The 22,495-nt window shown below is 40.5% G+C and overlaps 1 protein-coding gene across 1 annotated transcript in view; it reads left to right on the top strand.

Moving 5' to 3' along the window:
* The window catches only part of EYS (eyes shut homolog), a 1,269,973-nt gene that overhangs the window by 822,311 nt on the left and 425,167 nt on the right, over nt 1–22,495 (top strand). The window contains exon 24 of the mRNA XM_075126509.1: nt 517–667. Within this exon, the coding sequence (XP_074982610.1) occupies nt 517–667 (151 nt within the window). The remainder of the gene's footprint in view (nt 1–516; nt 668–22,495) is intronic.

Here is a 22,495-nt window from a genome sequence, read left to right as displayed (position 1 = left end):
CTTGCAGCTTTAATACATGAGAAAGGTGTTCCTGTCAGTAAATATTACAGGACTGGGCACAAAGTCCTTCAAAGAAACCTATTTTTGTTGGCTTTTTGGTCTTGTATCTCCCCGCCCCACACACACACACACATATCCCAGGAAATTTATTGTTTAAAACATAGTAGTAGGTCAAGAGATAATCACTTTTTTCCCCCACACTAAATCTTACTTGTTACTGTTAAAAAAATTGATTTGTTATTCATTAATTTCAATTAGTTTCATCTGCCCCTTCCCTCCACCCTAACCAATTATACAATTGAGTTTTACAATAAAACTTCATTTTTTATGGCGCTCAGACTCTAAAGATATGCCAGTTTATAGCTTGTTGATCAAAAGTCTTCTGTTATGTTTATTGGCTTTAATATAAGATGTGCTATTTCTTTGATTTAGTAATAGCCTAATTAATTTGTCAGACAGGCAGTAATGTGAAGTATGGTATGGTTGTAAAATCTTACTATTTCTAAATTTATGCAGGCAAGACATGATACCATGTGATGCTGAAATGTCTGTCCTGGGTATTTCTACGAAGATAAGCATGCCTACCGATCTCTGGTCCAGTTCAGTTTGGCTTGAGACAGGTCCTATATTTATAGGTGGTTTGCCTCATCACTACGCAAAAAAACAGGTATTCTCTCTCTCTCTCTCATTTTTCTTTTCTTTTTTTAAGGGAGACTGTAATTTACTGTCTTGTGAGGAGTAATTCTAAACACATACACAGCATGGGTTAAACACTATTTTTGCAGTGGAACTCCAGGAGACTGCATTGTTCCCTGGAACAGCTTGTTTGCTACTGACCCATTCCTATCGAAAAGGTGACCATATTTTTAAAATCTAAAACTAAATACTGTTGTGTAAGCACACTTTTAGGATAGTACATTATTCATAAAAGTACACTTGAAAAATGTTGGTGTCACTACTGCCAGGTTCTGACACAAGGGAAATGTGCACTTATTTCTTGCTATGGAGGATTTTTTTCTGAGTGAATTTCTCAGGGAAATACTGGACAAGTTCATTAACTTTAATTATGAGCAAATGAACAGTTTTGGTTTATACTAATTTTACTTTTTTGTTCAACGTAAACACCATTTATCACACCCAGCGTTCATTCTACTGGAGTGTGTGTGTGGTAGAGCCAGGAGTACTCTCATGGATGGTTATAAACTGTTCAGGAAGGACAGGCAGGGCAGAAAAGGTGGGGGAGTAGCACTGTATGTAAGGGAGCAGTATGACTGCTCAGAGCTCCGGTACGAAACTGCAGAAAAACCTGAGAGTCTCTGGATTAAGTTTAGAAGTGTGAGCAACAAGAGTGATGTAGTGGTGGGCGTCTGCTATAGACCACCGGACCAGGGGGTTGAGGTGGATGAGGCTTTCTTCCGGCAACTCACAGAAGCTACCAGATCGCACGCCCTGGTTCTCATGGGTGACTTTAATTTTCCTGATATCTGCTGGGAGAGCAATACAGTGGTGCATACACAATCCAGGAAGTTTTTGGAAAACGTAGGGGACAATTTCCTGGTGCAAGTGCTAGAGGAGCCAAGTAGGGGGGGAGCTTTTCTTGACCTGCTGCTCACAAACCGGGAAGAATTAGTGGGGGAAGCAAAAGTGGATGGGAATTTGGGAGGCAGTGACCATGAGTTGGTTGAGTTCAGGATCGTGACACAAGGAAGAAAAGTAAGCAGCAGGATACGGACCCTGGACTTCAGGAAAGCAGACTTTGACTCCCTCAGGGAACGGATGGGTAGGATCCCCTGGGGGACTAACATGAAGGGGAAAGGAGTCCAGGAGAGCTGGCTGTATTTCAAGGAATCCCTGTTGAGGTTACAGGGACAAACCATCCCGATGTGTCGAAAGAATAGTAAATATGGCAGGCGACCAGCTTGGCTTAACGGTGAAATCCTTGCGGATCTTAAACATAAAAAAGAAGCTTACAGGAAGTGGAAGGTTGGACATATGACCAGGGAAGAGTATAAAAATATTGCTCGGGCATGTAGGAATGAAATCAGGAGGGCCAAATCTCACTTGGAGCTGCAGCTAGCAAGAGATGTCAAGAGTAACAAGAAGGGTTTCTTCAGGTATGTTGGCAACAAGAAGAAAGCCAAGGAAAGTGTGGGCCCCTTACTGAATGAGGGAGGCAACCTAGTGACAGAGGATGTGGAAAAAGCTAATGTACTCAATGCTTTTTTTGCCTCTGTCTTCACTAACAAGGTCAGGTCCCAGACTGCTGTGCTGGGCATCACAGCATGGGGATTAGATGGCCAGCCCTCTGTGGAGAAAGAGGTGGTTAGGGACTATTTAGAAAAGCTGGACGTGCACAAGTCCATGGGGCCGGGCGCGTTGCATCCGAGAGTGCTAAAGGAATTGGTGGCTGTGATTGCAGAGCCATTAGCCATTATCTTTGAAAACTCGTGGCAAACGGGGGAAGTCCCGGATGACTGGAAAAAGGCTAATGTAGTGCCAATCTTTAAAAAAGGGAAGAAGGAGGATCCTGGGAACTACAGGCCAGTCAGCCTCACCTCAGTCCCTGGAAAAATCATGGAGCAGGTCCTCAAAGAATCAATCCTGAAGCACTTACATGAGAGGAAAGTGATCAGGAAGAGTCAGCATGGATTCACCCAGGGAAGGTCATGCCTGACTAATCTAATCACCTTCTATGATGAGATTACTGGTTCTGTGGATGAAGGGAAAGCAGTGGATGTATTGTTTCTTGACTTTAGCAAAGCTTTTGACATGGTCTCCCACAGTATTCTTGTCAGCAAGTTAAAGAAGTATGGGCTGGATGAATGCACTATAAGGTGGGTAGAAAGTTGGCTATATTGTCGGGCTCAACGGGTAGTGATCAATGGCTCTGTCATAAATATAAAGGGAAGGGTAAACCCCTTTGAAATCCCTCCTGGCCAGGGGACAGCTCCTCTCACCTGTAAAGGGTTAAGAAGCTAAAGGTAACCTCGCTGGCACCTGACCAAAATGACCAATGAGGAGACAAGATACTTTCAAAAGCTGGGAGGAGGGAGAGAAACAAAGGGTCTGTGTGTCTGTCTATATGCTAAAAGAAAAGGAGTTCTTGTGGCACCTTAGAGACTAACCAATTTATTTGAGCATGAGCTTTCGTGAGCTACAGCTCACTTCATCAGATGTATACCGTGGAAACTGCAGCAGACTTTATATACACACAGAGAATATGAAACAATACCTCCTCCCACCCCACTGTCCTGCTGGTAATAGCTTATCTAAAGTGATCAACAGGTGGGCCATTTCCAGCACAAATCCAGGTTTTCTCACCCTCCACCCCCCCACACAAATTCACTCTCCTGCTGGTGCGAGCCCATCCAAAGTGACAACTCTTTACATAATCAAGTCGGGCTATTTCCTGCATAGATCCAGGTTTTCTCACATCCCCCCCACCCCCATACACACACAAACTCACTCTCCTGCTGGTAATAGCTCGCAGGAGAGTGAGTTTGTGTGTGTATGGGGGTGGGGGGGATGTGAGAAAACCTGGATCTATGCAGGAAATAGCCCGACTTGATTATGTAAAGAGTTGTCACTTTGGATGGGCTCGCACCAGCAGGAGAGTGAATTTGTGTGGGGGGGTGGAGGGTGAGAAAACCTGGATTTGTGCTGGAAATGGCCCACCTGTTGATCACTTTAGATAAGCTATTACCAGCAGGACAGTGGGGTGGGAGGAGGTATTGTTTCATATTCTCTGTGTGTATATAAAGTCTGCTGCAGTTTCCACGGTATACATCTGATGAAGTGAGCTGTAGCTCACGAAAGCTCATGCTCAAATAAATTGGTTAGTCTCTAAGGTGCCACAAGAACTCCTTTTCTTTTTGCGAATACAGACTAACACGGCTGTTCCTCTGAAACCTGTCTATATGCTGGTTTCTGCCGGGGATAGACCAGGAATGGAGTCTTAGAACTTTTAGTAAGTAATCTAGCTAGGTATGTGTTAGATTATGATTTCTTTAAATGGCTGAGAAAAGAATTGTGCTGAATAGAATAACTATTTCTGTCTGTGTATCTTTTTTGTAACTTAAGGTTTTGCCTAGAGGGGTTCTCTATGTTTTTGAATCTAATTACCCTGTAAGATATCTACCATCCTGATTTTACAGGGGGGATTTCTTTATTTCTATTTACTTCTATTTTTATTAAAAGTCTTCTTGTAAGAAAACGGAATGCTTTTTCATTGTTCTCAGATCCAAGGCTTTGGGTCTGTGGTCACTTATGCATATTGGTGAGGCTTTTTATCCAACATTTCCCAGGAAAGGGGGGGTGCAAGTGTTGGGAGGATTGTTCATTGTTCTTAAGATCCAAGGGTCTGGGTCTGTAGTCACCTAGGCAAATTGGTGATGCTTTTTACCAAACCTTGTCCAGGAAGTGGGGTGCAAGGTTTTGGGAAGTATTTTGGGGGGAAAGACGCGTCCAAACAGCTCTTCCCCAGTAACCAGTATTAGTTTCGTTGTGGTAGCGGCCAATCCAAGGACAAAGGATGGAATCTTTTGTACCTTGGGGAAGTTTTGACCTAAGCTGGTAAAGAGAAGCTTAGGAGGTTTTTCATGCAGGTCCCCACATCTGTACCCTAGAGTTCAGAGTGGGGGAGGAACCTTGACAGGCTCCATGTCTAGTTGGCAGCCGGTGTCAAATGGAGTGCCCCAGGGGTCGGTCCTGGGGCTGGTTTTGTTCAATATCTTCATAAATGATCTGGAGGGTGGTGTGGATTGCACTCTCAGCAAATTTGTGGATGATACTAAACTAGGAGGAGTGGTAGATATGCTGGAGGGCAGGGATAGGATACAGAGGGACCTAGACAAATTGGAGGATTGTGCCAAAAGAAATCTGATGAGGTTCAATAAGGATAAGTGCAGGGTCCTGCACTTAGGGCGGAAGAACCCGATGCACAGCTACAGACTAGGGACTGAATGGCTAGGCAGCAGTTCTGTGGAAAAGGACCTAGGGGTGACAGTGGACGAGAAGCTGGATATGAGTCAGCAGTGTGCCCTTGTTGCCAAGAAGGCCAATGGCATTTTGGGATGTATAAGTAGGGGCATAGCGAGCAGATCGAGGGATGTGATCGTCCCCCTCTATTCAACATTGGTGAGGTCTCATCTGGAGTACTCTGTCCAGTTTTGGGCCCCACACTACAAGAAGGATGTGGATAAATTGGAGAGAGTCCAGCGAAGGGCAACAAAAATGATTAGGGGTCTGGAACACATGACTTATGAGGAGAGGCTGAGGGAACTGGGATTGTTTAGTCTGCAGAAGAGAAGAATGAGGGGGGATTTGATAGCTGCTTTCAACTACCTGAGAGGTGGTTCCAGAGAGGATGGTTCTAGACTATTCTCAGTGGTAGAAGAGGACAGGACAAGGAGTAATGGTCTCAAGTTGCAGTGGGGGAGGTTTAGGTTGGATATTAGGAAAAACTCTTTCACTAGGAGGGTGGTGAAACACTGGAATGCGTTACCTAGGGAGGTGGTAGAATCTCCTTCCTTAGAAGTTTTTAAGGTCAGGCTTGACAAAGCCCTGGCTGGGATGATTTAATTGGGGATTGGTCCTGCTTTGAGCAGGGGGTTGGACTAGATGACCTCCTGAGGTCCCTTCCAGCCCTGATATTCTATGATTCTATGATTCTATGACTTGCACTCTCTATCTACCAGTAAAAATAGATTCTCAGTTTCTAGGGGTTGTAAAGATATTCTTTTATAAAGTAAGATATTCAAATCTACTACCCAGAATTTAAATGGAACTGTTTGGAAAAACTCATCAATGATGCTTTAATCTTTTAAACCAGGTGAATAGTGCTCGGTACAAATCTTATACCATGTGGACACTTCTGTGTCTTTTTTATGAGAGAAGATCTAACAAAACCCTTTGTTTACTGGGATTTTAATACAAATTAACTACTGCATCATTAGTATTTGAAAGGTAAGAAAGAAATGGTGTCATACTAATTTAAAAATACAGGCAGCGCTCCATCCTAGTCAAGGGCACAACACAAATTGGTTCACAGTACTTTCAATTGGGTGCTGGAATTAAGGTACTAAAATATCCACTTTTCAGGAATTAAACTGTGTTACTTAATCTTGTAAGTGCATTACAACTTTTGTTTACCCTCCTAATAAAGGTATTAATCTAACCAATTACTCAGAGATAACAAGTATTACTTGTGAACAATTATCCAGAGCAAAAGTTGTGTCAATGTTAGTGCATGGCTCTTCCTTGAAACGCAGCTGCAATTTGTCATCAATGTAGGGTGAATCAGACTCTCATTTATTTAATTGACTTTCTTCTTTCTTGGTTATGTCAAATGAGAGTAAAGATAATGTGAGGTGTGGAAGGGAGACAGCTGATGTGCAGAAGGGGAACTGATGAATTTAGCACAGGTGGCAGGGTTTGAATGATTTAACTGCTTAGCTCCTTGCTTTTTATAGGTAGCTTTGTTAGTCACATATCCCACCAATCTTAAACTAAAGTTAACAAATTGATTGAAAGATGAGCAGCAGAGAGAGAGAGAGAGAGAGAGAATTGTAGTAAATACCCTTCGGTGATATGGAGAGGTGGACAGAAGGTTTGACAGCAGAAGTAGGTGTTAGAACCCTGTGGTTTAGTAAAACTATAGTCCTACAATTTGGGATTATTTCTCACAAACTGGCAAATTATATATGGTCATGGATCTCTCTTATGCTGCCCCTACTAAACTTGTATTGGTTCTTATGCTAATGCAAGAACATATAGCTGAGGTGCCAGAGAAAAGGCAAAGCAGGAAGCTTATAAATAGCTGACTCTAAGGGCCTCATCCTGCTGTCCTTACTCAGACAAAACTCCCATTCATTTCACTGGATTTCTTTTTTTTTCCCCCTGAGCTAGGATTATAGGACCTGGTCCTTGGTGTAGGTTTATCGTGCCTTCAAAAGATAGATAATGTATGGTTTAAATACCTTTATTTCTATGTTAGATTTTTCAGCTGGTCATGAAGGCTGTTTTATGACCGTTACAAAAATCAGTTTGGGAATACGAACAAAACTGCACACAGAAAAATGATATTTTGAATCAGAGGTTGAAATTAATAGCATATTATTTCTGAAATCTGAGGATATGTTTTGGTGTAATTACTTCCATGCTATCTTAAGTATCTTTACTAGTTTACTATACTGTGTTCAATTGCAGAGAATTCAAGATCAGTACATTTGAAGGGGATTAAATGTCGTTGTCAAATACTCACACTAAGAGTTGATTGCATTAATCATGTTATTTGTGCGGCTATAATTGCTGCAGTGATTTATGTTTGTGGGTTTACTATTATTATAACACTGAAGATCTTAACTGTCATTACTTCAGATTCCTTCTCTGCATAAAAGCTCAGTGTTGTTAAACTTCATAAGCACCAAATACATAAAACTTTAATAAGAAAGGAATATTTAGGTGCCAGAGGAGCAACTTTCCACACAAAATGAGGAGAAAATATAAAATGGGAAGTGTGTAGGGAAGTGTTGTTAGCCTGTTTTACAGATGGGGAAACTGAGACAGAATATAAATGACTTTTCCAAGACTACAGAGAGTGTTGGTGTCACAGCTAAGATTAGAACTCAAGCATTTTTGGTTCTTAATCCTTAGATCAGACTGTAGTATAGGTGTCTGTATCTGCATATGGCATGCAATATATTGATGGATATGTTTTTAACAGTGAAGGAAATATACGGTAATATCACAACTATATGTTGCTGTAAAACTACCCATGAAATTTCAGAGAATTCTAATAAATTTCCCTATGGCCATTTAAAAATATACTTTGAGCATACTCCCTTATGCCAAATTGTTAAAATATATAGGGCCACCTTCTTATTCCTTCTACACGGGTTTTACTCTGCTTTAACTCTATTGGATTCAGTGGAGTTAAGACCAAATAAAACTAGGGGAACGGAGTGCAAAATCAGGCCCTTAATTCAGAAATGGGTTACATTTGCCATACATTGTGTCTGTTTGTAGTGCTTCAGTGACACACAGCAGTTGTAATCCCACTTTGACTGACTGGTTAAGTTTAGCGTATGTCCTGGCCTCTTTTCCTTGCTGGAGTGGCACAAAGCAACTGGACAGTGCTGCTGAATCTATCACATTCTGTGCATACCATTTACATTTTGTCATATGGCAGTCCCCTTCACTGATGGACTTCCATGGTGGAGCTATGACAGTTTATGCCTTCTAAGGGTCTGCCCCATAATTCTTTATAACATTAATTTGTATTTACATAGTGCTTTTATCACCTTTGTGAGATCATTATGAGAATTATACAGAGGAAGAAAATGAGAGGCAGGGAGGTAAAGTGACTTTTCCAAGATAATGTGCTTTATTAGTGGCAGAGCTGGAATATAATCCAAAATTTCTAATGTTCTGACACCTGAGCTAGATCCTCTCAGTCTACTCTAGGAAACAATTTTACTGAAATGTTACAGTTATATATGTGTGTTCTCTTTATTTCTTTATTAAAATACCAACTTCTAAAGGTTTCTTTCTAAATAAATGTCTGTAATTCCCTGTAAATGGGATTAGGGTTTCTTTCACAAATGACATTGAGATTAATTTGATTATTAATAAACACAAGTGTATATAAATCAAGGTAACTACATCTTATATATTTTTTCTTCTGGTCTTTTAAGTGGTAAAACTTCAGCTGTTTATCTCATTATAACCATATGGGAGAAGAATAAATTTGTTATACTTTCAATTTCAAAATATCATCTCCTAATTCTCCATTGAGTTTGTGCTACACCAAGCAACAACAAAGGGCAGAGGAGGAAAGAAATATGAAGGATTTGATCTTTTGCTGAAAGTTTGCATTTGTTTAAAAAAAAATTGTCAGTGAATCTTATTTGCATAATTATATTTAAAATATATTACCATATATAAATGTTGTGTTTCCTAAAAATAAGATGAAGTACAGCATCCAAACATAATGAAAGATAAAGTTTTGCGCACTTTCTAAAAATCTGTCCAAGCTTGAAAGCCAAGAGCAGAGGCAGATTAAGATTTACTGGGGCCTTGGATACAAAAGAATTTGCCCACCCCCCCACCGCACCTCTCTCACCATGGGGTGCCACCCACTGCTCCTCCTCTTCCCACTAACCCCCCCACCCGAAAGGTCTGTGGGGGGAAGAGGAGGAGCAGGGCCACAGTTCCCACACTGGTGGGCCCCCCCATTTCTACCCAGGTTCTGGCACTCCTGCGGGGGCCCCCAAATTGGCCAGGGCCCCTGGCCATGGGCCCCATGGGGCTATATGATGATCCGCTACTGGCCAAGAGTAAGTTTAATCATAACTGAGAGTCACACTGACACTTCTGTCACCCTTAAATGTTATTTTCAGACTAAGAGCAAGATTCTAAAACTGTGGTCTTGTTGCACACCCTCCAGCTCTCTTTCAAGTTAATGGCAAATCTTCCACTGACCTTCAGGCAGTCAGATGGTTTATTAGATCTGCAAGGATTGGGTTTCTCCAACAAGTCAGCATTTCATTAGCCCAATTTTCAACTAATTCTGAACTGACCTTTTGCATATTCACCTTGGTTTCTCAGAGTGTTGCAGATATACTGTGGGGTGGAGAATTCCTTGTGAACTTTTGTATACGAAAAATAATTTTCTCTTCCATTGACAAGCCATGCTAGTGATTAGGTTACATTGTTGAGCTCCATTTCTGCATAGAAAAAGAGTAGAGATTTATATATTTGTTTTAATAAATAATATTTATGTTTGCAACAGTCCTGTTATGTGCTATACAATGGTCACCAGAGCCCTGGTTCCTTAGTTCCCTGGTTCTTAAAGAAAATGTTGATATGTCTGTAATTTCACATTACTCAAATATAGTTTGGTCCTTAGTATTAGATTTCAGCTAACAGGCAAAACCCATTTTACTAGCTCTTTTTCTTTGTTTCAGTTTTGATTTGGAGTTTTTTGTTTCAGAGTGGCCAAAAAAATACCCAACAACCAACACTCTTTGGAAGGAACTGTGGTGAGCTTCTCAATAAGTAGAGTGTCATAATGAGGAATACTTCTCTGATTCACTATATGTTATCCATAAAATATTCACCTTGGTCTCAGGTGCAATTTACTGATTTTGAATATGATATAAATGTTTTTGTGGATTTTGGGGGGTAAAGGGCAAAATTGGGTTTGTAATGAAAATTCAATAGTAACTCTAATTATGTCGTTATTGCAATCATTTCATAACATGGTATTGTACAGTTTCCCTTAATCCCATGGGTGTGGATATAAATACAGGGCACTGATAATGCCTTATAGCTGATTCTGGAAGCATGAGTAACAAAGCTTTTCTGTTAAGATCATCTCACTATTCAGCACAAGGACACCTTATTTCAATTCTTACCCTCTAACACCTTGGGCTGTGATCTTTTCAGGTCTCATAAACTAAGCTGTACTGGGAAGAGATACCGTCAAGGAAAATCTAAATTGTACTTATGATTCAGTCTTAGCAATCAGTTCCCTTCCCTTCAAGTCAGTATGAAGCAATGTCCTAACATAATGTTATTGGACACTGCATTGTTTGACATGCCATCTTTTGGCTGAGCCTTAAAAGTGAGGTCTGGACTATCTTCGGTCATTAAAGACCCCAAGGCATTTTTTTGCAGAGTAGGGCAAATCTCTGTTTTAGCTATATTCTCAATTGACTAATTACATTCCAAATACCTAAAATTTGCTCTGTAATTTTATTGAAGAATTTGTTATTCATTTCTTCACTTGAAACAGATGTGAATTATTGACGGAACAGAACAGCAATCATTTTCCATCCCAGAAGCCAGGAGAATAAACCACAGCTATACAGTCTGCAAAGGGCTTTGTGATGCTACTGCTTATTATTATTATTAAATATAAATATGGAACATTTTAATCAATATGTGCTCAAGAAATCTTTCTAGCATGTCTAGTAAATTCCTTGGTTTTTACTAAGAAAACAAATATGGCAAATGCAAACTGGCAGACATTTTTTTTAAAAAATCAGACCCAACATTTCTTAAGATCAAATTCTTTGGACTATTTTCCTTGTAGCCCACTTCATACACAGAGATTGTTAATTTGGGGATTTTTCTAGGAAGAGATTACATTTAATTTTTTTTTCTCAGAAATGTAGTTGGAAGAAACGTTCTTGAAATTTACAATACCAGGCTTCTTATATTTTTTTCTCTGAATTTGAAGAGACTTTTTATAATCCCACCTCCCCTTTTTTAACCCTTTCTAGCTATGTAATGTCTAGTAATTTTAGCCAACCAACTAATCTGTGAGAATCAATAGAGTTCTGATATTGCAGCCAAAGCAACCAAGTACCCTGAGCCTTGAAAAAAAAAAATTCACACTTAAAACCTGTTTCTTCTATCTTTTTGCAGTATTTTCACAAAAGATTAAACTAACCCTCTGCTAATAACAAATGCCTACATTGATATCTTTATTGGTTAAATGAAAGTGAAATCCAGAGAGTTCAGGGCTGTGTCCAGTTCTTGCAGCCAGTTTTGGTTTTTTAAATTATTTAATCTGATGTGATTTTCTGAAATTAAATAGACAGTTTACAGAATAATTTTCAACTGGATATACCCTCTTAATTTACAAAAACTGTGTGAGGCACAATGGATTACTGATGACTCTCAAGGATCCCGTTCAATGGGGTTATCTCCATTTCCCAATATTGGCCGTGATCCTCTCCCAGTGGTCTTCGTTATCCACTGTCTTGCACCCCGGATAATTACCTATACCTGTGCAAAATGTCTGCAAAATGCTATCATTCTGACTTGGTTATCTTTTGCACCCACATGGCACGTACAGTAAATGACTAAACAAAGAGCAAGGCACTGGAGAAACAGACCTCTGAAGTTAATGGTAAAACTCAGATTGATTTCAGTGGTGCAGGTTCATCCTCCTAAGAGAACTGTGGGGCAGATCATGAGGTTAGATTCCCTCCTGTGTCTTTGAGGTGCAGCACAGAACTTGCAGCCCAGTGGAAAGGAGGGCTAAGCTGGCTTTTGTCCTCCAGTGTCAACACTGGGAGCTTAAGTTACAACATCTTTTCAAGGCTGCCCTGAGGGCTGCAGCATTCCACAGTGCTGCATGCTGCAGACTCCCTTCTGATATACCTCTCTCATCCCAGCGCACCTCATATGCCAGGGCTTGTCAGCTGGTCCTCAGAGGGCAGCTTTGCAGCTCTTTTCCACAATACCTGCGCATGGGAACGCTCCCACTTCCAGAACCAGGGCTTTTAGACATCCTTGATGCCACTCTGGCCCTCTTGCCCCTCATAAAGGGATTGGCATGTTGATGAGAATCTCACACACATAGATAGATAGCCTCTGATCTATCTATCTGTCTATCTATCTATCGTACATGAATCTCCTTCTCCTCCTACAGAAACGATGGGGCAGTGGCACCCCACTGTTTCCTTAAACCCCTGGTTTCAGAGGCCTGTGAATCCATACTTGGTAGGATAGTAAGTAGAGTTTAGGCTAAAGGGCTCAGATCATCCCCCTGGGCCCAAATGACATTCCTTGGGATATGCCAGAACCTGTATTACATTGCTATTGCCCACCCTCCACAGTGAGGATATCTCCCTTTAAGATGAGACTGAGGACAGCTGTAGCTAGGGGTTGTACCTGGCAGCATGGCTCCAGTGAACTTGGGTTCTTGTGCTCCTACCTTCATAGTGATCTCATAGATTTCAGGGTATTGGGGAGTTGTTTGCAAGAGGGTTGCTTTCTCATGCATAAAGGGAAATCCCCATCCCAATGGAAAAATGCAGAGGCTATTCTGCAAGGGAAAATTGTGGAATTTGTTTCCTTCTGTATGGTTTGATATTACCCATATGGATGGAGGTTAGCTCTGTATTCAAACTGAACATCATTTGAAAGCATTTTTCTCAGGTATAGGTAGCACACGTATAAAAATTGTGTTTCTTTTTTTTCCTGCCTCTCTCTCTTTCTTTGGTCTATAATATTCTCATCTTTTTTTTCCCACTCTTAGTAAAGTTATTAATAAACTGGGAATCTTAGCTATGCTCTTATTGAGTTTACTGACCATGAACCAAAACAGGAGTGGTACTAAAGACTGTATCTTTTTCCTGAGGTTCTGGTTTTGTAACTACACTTATGTTACCGGCCAAATCAGGATGCCTTGCTGCAGTGGAAATGCACGTTTGATTTTTATTTTACAATCAATACAGCCATAGCACACTTACAGGGATTTCAACTTCTTTTTCGTGATCCAGTTTGCAGCAATGCCTTGGTATAGGCACTCACCATTATACACATATCACCTCTCTACCTTGCTGTGAAGACTGCTGGGTTTAGTGCTGGTGTGGCAAAAGTATATGGGGGGAGAAAACGCTGATATCAGTGCGGAAATAAAATCCTTCCTGTGTCCATCTTTCTTTAAGGAACAGTTGACTGAAGCACTCAGGAAAACTGAGACATAATTGCAAGCTAATGGAACCTTTTCGTAATGGCTGTGGTGCACAGAGAAAACTGCACAAATCCCATTAACATTATTGTGACAACAGAAAAAAAAATGATGCATTCTAGATATTAAATATGGCTGCGATCCACAGAGTTAATTGATCACTGTGAGCGAGATTAAAAATGTAACTAATATAATTTGATTAGAAGTGCTGGATGCCAACCTCATCGTATTTCTTGTGAAGCTACAGGCAGCATGGTACACTGTGAGATGGTATGCTGTCGTGCTCAGCTCTTGCAGAAAGCAACGCTATCGGCGCTTCAAGGAGAACAAAGCCTCCAGTGAACTGTGCAGAAAGACTTGGCTAGGAGCAGCCCTATTCAATCAGAAAGTTAAAAACAGGGACTTGCATTTCAAAACCCTGGGAAGGCAGCAAAATGGATGGATTGGCCAGTCAGTCACCTTTTTTCCTATTTGTGTAATGGGATTGGAGCCTTGTGCTGTCCTATTACATAAATAGTTGTTGTGATAGGTCTAGCTGATATTCTAGAAGACTTTTAACTGGTTTAAAAAAATCCCAACCCTTCTGTGTGTGAGGGGGAATCAAGCTGTTGAAACTTTCAAACCCCAAGCTCAAGCCAAAAAAAAAAAAACACAAAAAACTGCAGAATCCCCTGCTGTGCATAAATGATGATGGTTGCCCCTGTCCAAATGCAATCTCTTCAGCCCTGGTTTTATTGCAGTATTTTCCTCAACAGGATTTTAATTGCTTCATACTTTACAGTGCATGAACTGGTGGCTGTATGATCTAGATGCTTCAAGCCAACTGAACCTTGCCCTCAGTAAATGCGTAGTATGAGACAAAGACAGCACTGAAACTTACTGTCTTATTCACTTGGGATGAAGTTTTAAAAAAAGAAAGGAAAAGTCATATGGGGGGAATAAATAAATAGTTCACTCAGTGAACTTAAGAAGAAAATTAAATTCAGATTTCATTTTGATACTATGGAAGGTATGGGTTTTTTTAACACTCTGTTGCCTATAGCAGGAGGTAAGAGAAGGGAGCATAGTTAAAAAGAATGACGTACTCGATTGATATAAAGTCCTAATGGCACCTTAGAGGCAAACTGGGGAATAATTTTTATATATCTGTAAGAAATGTTCATGTAAGAAAAAAATTAATTACTCACCCACCTAACTTAATGCAAACTCATATGTTCCACCTATGTGAAAATATACAAAAGGGAAGAATACTGCCAAATCCACACAGTATCTGAGAGGAGGCTAGCTCTTTTGCATAATTTCCATGGAAATATTTAACCAGTGCTAGTGCAACTGGGCAGGAGACACAATCTGAAATCCACGTTTGCATATGAGAGTCATGAAAGTATACCAGAAATCCAATGGATCTGTGACTATAAGTGGCTATCCATTCTCCCTCTCTGTGGCTTCCCACATAAGGTTATGTCTACACTGGCAAATTTGGGATCTGTGATTTATTTACCCTGTTATACCTGCATTGGTGGTGCAGACTGTAGCATAGACAGGACTGAGACATTTTTTTTGTTGTCAGCTCTCGTTGCAGAAGCTCCAGAGAACAACCATGTTTTCTTTCTGGATATGTCATCAGGGTATATTCCACCAGGAACCTCAGAATAAGTAATATGGATGATTGAATGAGCAAAAATTATATAACGTGTTAGTAAGTCAGTCAGTTGCTCAAGTAAATAGCTGCCTCCTGCCACCAAAGAAACTCAGAAATAATGTTTTCACAAAGATAACAAGCTTTCAACAATGCTTTCAGTGCATTAAGCACAAATATGTTCTTCCACGTCAAACATTCATGTCTTTCTGTGCCTCCCTTTTTTCCCTAGAACAAATATATTTAATAGGGTAATACAGTACAATCACCTGTTGCATTTTTATGTTTCTCTTTAAACATATCAGTGCATATTGATGCAGCAAAAATACTAAGCTCTTATAAAACACTCTCAAACCCTTTACAACCTCTGCTACTGGCTAGTTTAGGCAGCTGCTCCCTGCTTAGCGTGCTGCTTTTGTTGTTCCTATTCTCAGGGGCTTATCTCTCCCCATGCACTGTATAGCTAGCCTACGCACCTAACTCATGTTTTGTGGCTTCCACGGGGTGGCCAGGCACTTAAAAATTATGCTGAGCATTGCAGACTATGTCATTTGTGGCTCTAGGCCCATATGATTATTTAGATATCTTTGTAAGTGTATGAAAAATAATGTATTGCATTATGTCCAGTATAGTTACTCATCATCCAGATTACACTTATAACTCAGTTTTAATATAGTTAATGCCATTAGGTACTTCTACACTGCAGCTTGGAGAGTGCTTTCCAGTGCAGAGAAACAGACACACACTTTAGTGTGCTAAAAATAGCAGTGTATCTGGGGTAGCATGGGCAGCTGCCTCCTTCCAGGCATACAGATGCCTATCTCCTGTCTTAAGTCCCAGAGTGATTCACAAACCAGGGAAGATACAAGTTTGGCTGCCTAAGTCACATGCAGGACCTGAAGAAAGCACACACAGTACAACTTTGAGGTCTAATGATTGCTGCTTCTCCTCTCATTTCCTGTCTCTGTGATGCACGCTAAGGCATACACCAAAAATCACATACAGAATATGACCATGATGCCCCACTCTTAATACCGACTATTCATTTTTATTACAGCAGCTTAGTTGACTCCTACTCTTGGAACACTGTAAATTTCCTGTCCGCTTGACAGTATGTTCTTTGGCTATTTTTCAGGTTCACTCCTCACTGTACACATAGTAGGTGAATTCAGGCTCTCAGTTTGGAATGAGGCTGCTGATCAAACAGTTCTTGAAGGGCTTGTTTGCCACAGATCATGAATGGCCTAAATTTAGCTTTAGCTTTGCACAAAAGCTTCTTCTCTCACATCCTCTGCTGTTGGCCTATGAGACAAAGAACACAATGAGAATCCTCAACTACCAAGATGAATAAAGTCAATTCACTATTAGTAAAAAGATGGAAACACTGGTGCTGAAGATCACTAAGAACTGGTAGTTGATCTTTGGTATGGAGTGCCAAATAGGAACTGAAGAATTTGAATTGAAGAATTTGGGAGATATTGAAATAGGTTTAAGCCACATCCCTCTCACAAAGTTAGACACCAAAATCGAGGCTGGAGGATGGGGCCTATCTCTGCCTGGGCTCCACACCTGGGAACCCCTCTCTTGGAGTCAGGCACCTTAGGCTCCTAAGTTGTTTCTTGCAAGAACATCAGTGGCACATGCCTAACTTCACACAAAACAACTGGGGAAGAGAGGAGGAGGATGAGTGCCCTAACCACTGGACTATCAAGTGACTGTCACACTGGGTATGTCTACACAGAAAAAAACAAAAACCTGTGACAGTGAGCCTCAGAGCTTGGGTCAACTGACTTAGGCTCACACTATGGGGTTAAAAATAGCAGTGCAGATGTTCCCACTCAGGCTGTAGCTTGTGCTGTGAAACCTGGCAAGGCAGGAGGGTCTTACAGCCTACGCTCAGCCTGGGTGGGAATGTCTGAGGCTATTTTTAGCCCTGTAATGCTCAGTTGACCCAGACTCTGAGACTCTCTGCTGCGTGTTTTTTTTCCCCAGTGTAGACATACCCTGTCTCTAACCCAGGGTACATCTAATGATTGTAGAAGGTGGAATTGCTTTAATAGAAGAAATAAGAAAGCCCCACTTCAGAATATCCCATAGCCCAATGGTTTTGGGCATTCACCTGAGACGTGGGAAGCCCTTGTTCAAATCCCTTTGCCTCATCAGGCAGAGGGGAGAAGTGAACTGAAGGTGTCCCATATCCTGAACGAGTACCTTACCCAGGCTAAACATTACAGAGGAAGTGGCTGCCTTTGAGCATGCCTCTTGAACTGGGACCTACCAATCTTAACTAGGTTTGAGAATTCCTCTGGAGCTTAGGTATTACATAGGTGTCTGGATACCTGCTTCCAGCAGCAATGCACATGCCCACAGGCAGGAAGTTAGGCGCTTGGCATCTATTACAGCAAATATTTAAGAGCTATGTAAGTTAGGGTTCCTACAGTGTTAGATGGCAGCTGTGGACTGCCATGTTGCCTCAATCTGGGCTTTAGGCTCCTAAATCCCTCTGTGGAACTGAGCCATAGTGCCCTTCAAGATCTCAAAGAATTTTTTATAAAATTTAGGCCTGATCCTGAGTTCCCTACTCAGGCAAATTCCCATTTGGCTTCAATGGGAACTTTCACTGTGCAAATGTCTCAGGAACTCAGGGTTAGGTCTTAACTGAGTCTCACACCAACCCATGAAATAGGTAACTAATGTTATACTTAGCACATTTAGTAAAAGACTTTATCAAACCTGCCCATTTAAACCATGCATAACCATAGCGTGTTGGTGTGTTGAAATGTTCCCAAAATATTTTAATGCCATTTTGTGAAAATTTACACACCAGTGAGGAGGAGGTGTGTGTCAAGCAATACAAACCCTTTGAAGCCCTCTGGTTACAATACACGTCCATCCTGGCTTTCCTCAACACGGAAGTGTCCTTGGCCTAATTGTGAGAGCTTCAGAGGAAGGGAATACCCAGAGGCATTCCTCTTTCAAGTTGGAAAAGTTGAGATTGGATACCTGGATTATTTGGGTGAATGCTGCATTACAGGCAGGTGCACTTCATTAATAAGAGGGCCTGTAAAGGGAGGGGAGGCTGCTGTCTCATTGAAGCCATTTCTGTGTTCCCAGGAGATTACAGAGGCTACTTTGCTAGTTCTGGCAATCAAACACATAGAAATCAATAGTCTATTTTATTTAGTTGAGTACCTATCCCAGAGGTCTGGGCAGTCTTATTCTGAGTTAGAATTCCTCTTTTTTTGGTAAGAAAGCCAAGGAATTAGGCCTCTCTGAGAAGAAGTTGATTATGTCAATGTCTTTGTTGGTTTGTGTTCTTCAGAGGAGCCTCTGGTGATTTGTGGTAGGAGGATGGATCTGGAGTCTACTGTGGTGGGTTTAAAATGAATCAAAATTCAGAAAGTTGGTCCTGAGTTGTGAGCCTTTTGGCAAATCTGATCTGAGTAATGAAACTTGCCTGGTTTCAGATATTATTACAAACATTTAACATGACTTTAATTGCTAGCCAAATTGCCAGTTTAAGTTAAAACTAGGACAGGGAAACAATTGCCTAAGAGTTACTAATTATTTTTCCAACTATTCAGCATATCTTTAGAAAGTGTCAAGAATAATTTAGTCTGTGTAAAGAATAACATTGTTACACTGTATGTAAACTGTACTACCTATGCTTGAATATTGTAACCCAAGAAATCCCACATTATGATCAATTTACATTCCCATTTCACAGCATCCAGAAAATACTGATCCACTTCACATTTTGACACATATGAGGAATCATGAAGATATGAAACATTATCTACCGAACAATTCAAATTAATTCAAACCTAATTCTTCAGGTTCTTACTCATATAAGTCATCCCGTCATAATTTATTATGTGTAACAAGACTTTGAAATCTAATAAATCCTTAAAAGTGTGGGGGGAGTTCAAAAATATTCAGCCAACACTATTGAAAATTATTATTTGTATTGTGGGAGCCTATGGGAGCCCATCATTGACCAGAAGCTCACTGCGCTAGCCCCTGTACAAACACAAAACACAAAGGCATATTGAAAGCTCCTTGGGGTGTGAATAAGTAAGAAAATCCAATATATCCAGTATATATATATCCAATATCCAAACCCTATATGTCCAGTTTGTATGAAAAAAGATCAAGGACATTGAGAATGATATTTGTTTGAGTTTGTCAGTGTTTTTAAATGATGTGTCAGCCGTGGTTTGGTTTAATCAATAAGGCATGTTAACAAAATGGTTTGGAATATATAATGGGGTCTGTTTGGCCTTCATGGCTCCCTCCTGGGGACCCAGCAGTCCTACTACACCCTGCCCCAAGAAGCAACAAGCTGAGAGGAAAAGAGCAGCAAAAGCGGGTGCTCCAAGCTTGTCTATAGAGGACTCTCCAGAGCAGCCTTTTGGAAACCACAGAGACATAAGAATGGTCATACTGGGTCAGCCAATGGTCTGTCTAGCCAGTGGCTGCTGCCAGATGCTTTAGAGGGAACGAACAGAACAAGGCAATTATCAAGCAATCCATCCCCTGTTTTAATCCCAGTTTCTGGTAATCAGAGCATGATGTTGTATCCCTGACCATTATAGCTAATAGCCATTGATGGACCTATCGTCCATGAACTTACCTATTTTTTTTCAACCCAGTTATAATTTTGGCCTTCACAACATCCCCTGGAAATGAGTTCCATAGGTTGAGTGTGCATTGTGTGTATTTTGTTTGTTTTAAGCTTGCTGTCTATTAATTTCATTGTGACCCCTTGTTCTTGTGTTATGTGAAGGGGTAAATAACACTTCTTTATTCACTTTTTCCACACAATTTATGATTTTATAGACCTCTATTGTATTCCTCCTTAGTTGTCTCTTTTCCAAGCTGAATAGTTCCAGTCTTTTTAATCGCTCCTCATATGGAAGCTGTTCCATACCCTTTATCATTTTTTCTGCCATTCTCTGTACTTTGTCCAATTCTAATATATCTTATTTAAGATAGAGCAATCAGAATTGTATGCAGTATTTAAGGTGTGGACATACCTGGTCCTCCAAAGACTAGAGAAGATAGCAACAGCCAATCAGGGCCCTGCTGGCCCAGATAAAAGGAGCTGCCTGGCTTTAGCAGTTCAATTCCTAGCTGGGACCCGAGGAGTGAAGGAGGGTTATCCTCTCTGGCCAAAGGAGCTCAGCAATTAGAAAGAGCTTATGACTGACTGAACTTACATAGCTGGGATTGCAGAGAGAAGAACTTGAGGATGCTGGCTGAAATAGGGTTGGAAATAAAAGGGTCCAGTAGGAAGAGACCCAGGGAAATAGCAGCGAAGGATTGAAGTACACAGTACATAGCTGCTGTTTATGGGGTCCAGGTTTAGAACCCAGAGAAGTGGGCATGCCTGGGTTCCCATATCAGCCACAAGTAAAGTGGCATAAACACCAAGAACGGGACAGAGACTATTTGGGAGCCTGAACAAATGGCTGAATTTAAAGCCAGGGATGAAGTCCTTAGTGAGGGCAAATAAACTCTTTATTTATTGGACTCTTTAATATCTCAGAAGGGATTGATTTGGATTTTCTGACTTAGCTGGAGGGCCAAACCATTGAAGAAAGACCCTCCAAGGTTGGCAGGCAGCCTGCAAGGGGCATCAGGTATGAGAAGAGGATTGTGGTATTGCACCCTGTGCCTCAGAGTCACTCAAGTACACATAATCTGTTGGCTTTTGCCTTCCATGTAATTATCCATATTTACAAATCTTTTTTTGTCAGGGTAAGTGGTTGCTTATACTTCATTTCTGCATTGTAAAAACATCTCTTTAGTTGCTGTGTAGTTAATTATGTTGAATTATTAACACCCTGGGATCTACTGCAGCTGATTTGCAGGTGATAAGTTCTACAGTGTCAGTATATATGTATCCAAAACTCAAATGAAATACAAATAATTATGAAGTGTTATGAATAATTATGAAGTCTAATAATCCCTTCTGCTAACTGATACAGAAAACCAGTATCTTCTCTCTAATAAAAAGAGAGTCAGAGCCATCCATTTTTTTACTCCTGATTAACTGCTCTTATTTATGAACATCTCTGGAAATACACCAGCAGTTCATTCGGCTTAGCACTCCACACGTGGGTGTTATTTGACAGAAATGTTTGTGATGTAGTTGTGCTTAGGGCAAAGAAGAAGAGGTTCATAACTATTTTATTTCTATCAAAGAAAAAAGCATTAAATTAAAGTGGAATGATCAGAAATCTAAGGGAAGTAATGAAGAACCCACTCAGTAGATTTCTGTTTTCTGGCAATCATGATATAAACCAGAAAGTATTCACAAAAAAAAAACAGTTTTGGAAAAAATGCAGATTTTTTTTTTATTCCCAAACTGAGTTGTTAATTTGCTCTTCCATGTGCACTATAGACTGTAGGTTGCTATGGTGATGATTTTGCCTGCACTAACTTGACATTATCCATGCTGAAAGAGCTTAACTAGAGACCGTAGCTGATGTAAATGTTATAACTATAGTGTATTTGACCTTTGACTGTTTTATCAGTGTCTCTTGTTTTCTCTTTTACAGTACAAATAATGAGAATTTAATTTGAAATACCGCCACTGAGTTCATGTTGGAACAATGGTAGTCAAAAGAGACAATGAAACAATATAGAAGGTTAAGAGAGGAAATATATATAATTATGCAGCCAGACCTACCAGCATTGATAAAGCTTTCAAATTCATTAACAACCTCACCGCTCACAGAAATAATTTTATGAGGGCCCATGTCACTACCAGACTTCAAGTTATATGAGCATATAACTCTCTATTTCAGTCCATCTTAAATTTATACTATAATATATCATGTATCCTATTACATTTAAAATGATATGTTTGTTAAATATCTAGAAATGAATACATATATAAAAACAAGCATCTGTGAGCCAGGGTAAAGGGTGAAACCTGAAAAGCCAATCAGCTCAGGATCTACATCAGCATTCGCCTATGCAGACATTGGCAAAAGAAGCAGATTTTCCAGATGCCACACATCTGGCAGCCCTGTCATACCTTTCTGCATATCTGTGAGTTTGGTGAAGGAGGGAGAGAGAAATTCCATTGGTACAGTGGGCTGGGAGACAGGAGATAACAGGAATTTTGGCTTCATTTCTTCAACTGACTGGTGTTAATATTTCTGCACACTTCACAACCGTTATTAGTGACCAATGCTTCATACTCCTACCCTAACAGGTAGTCAACTATCATTCTTTCTATTTTACATAACTGAGAGGTTGCCCTCAGGCAGAGTTGGGAGTGCAGCCACACTCTCTCATATGACAGAACTAAGCCTCATCCACTTTACTAGAGTATCTTTCCGAATGAATATTCAAAATCT

Source organism: Caretta caretta, chromosome 3 (genome assembly GCF_965140235.1).
Source record: "Caretta caretta isolate rCarCar2 chromosome 3, rCarCar1.hap1, whole genome shotgun sequence".
NCBI classification, from domain to species: domain Eukaryota; kingdom Metazoa; phylum Chordata; order Testudines; family Cheloniidae; genus Caretta; species Caretta caretta.
The sequence above is the reverse complement of the archived record's forward strand: the minus strand, read 5'-3'. Positions and strand labels throughout refer to the sequence as shown.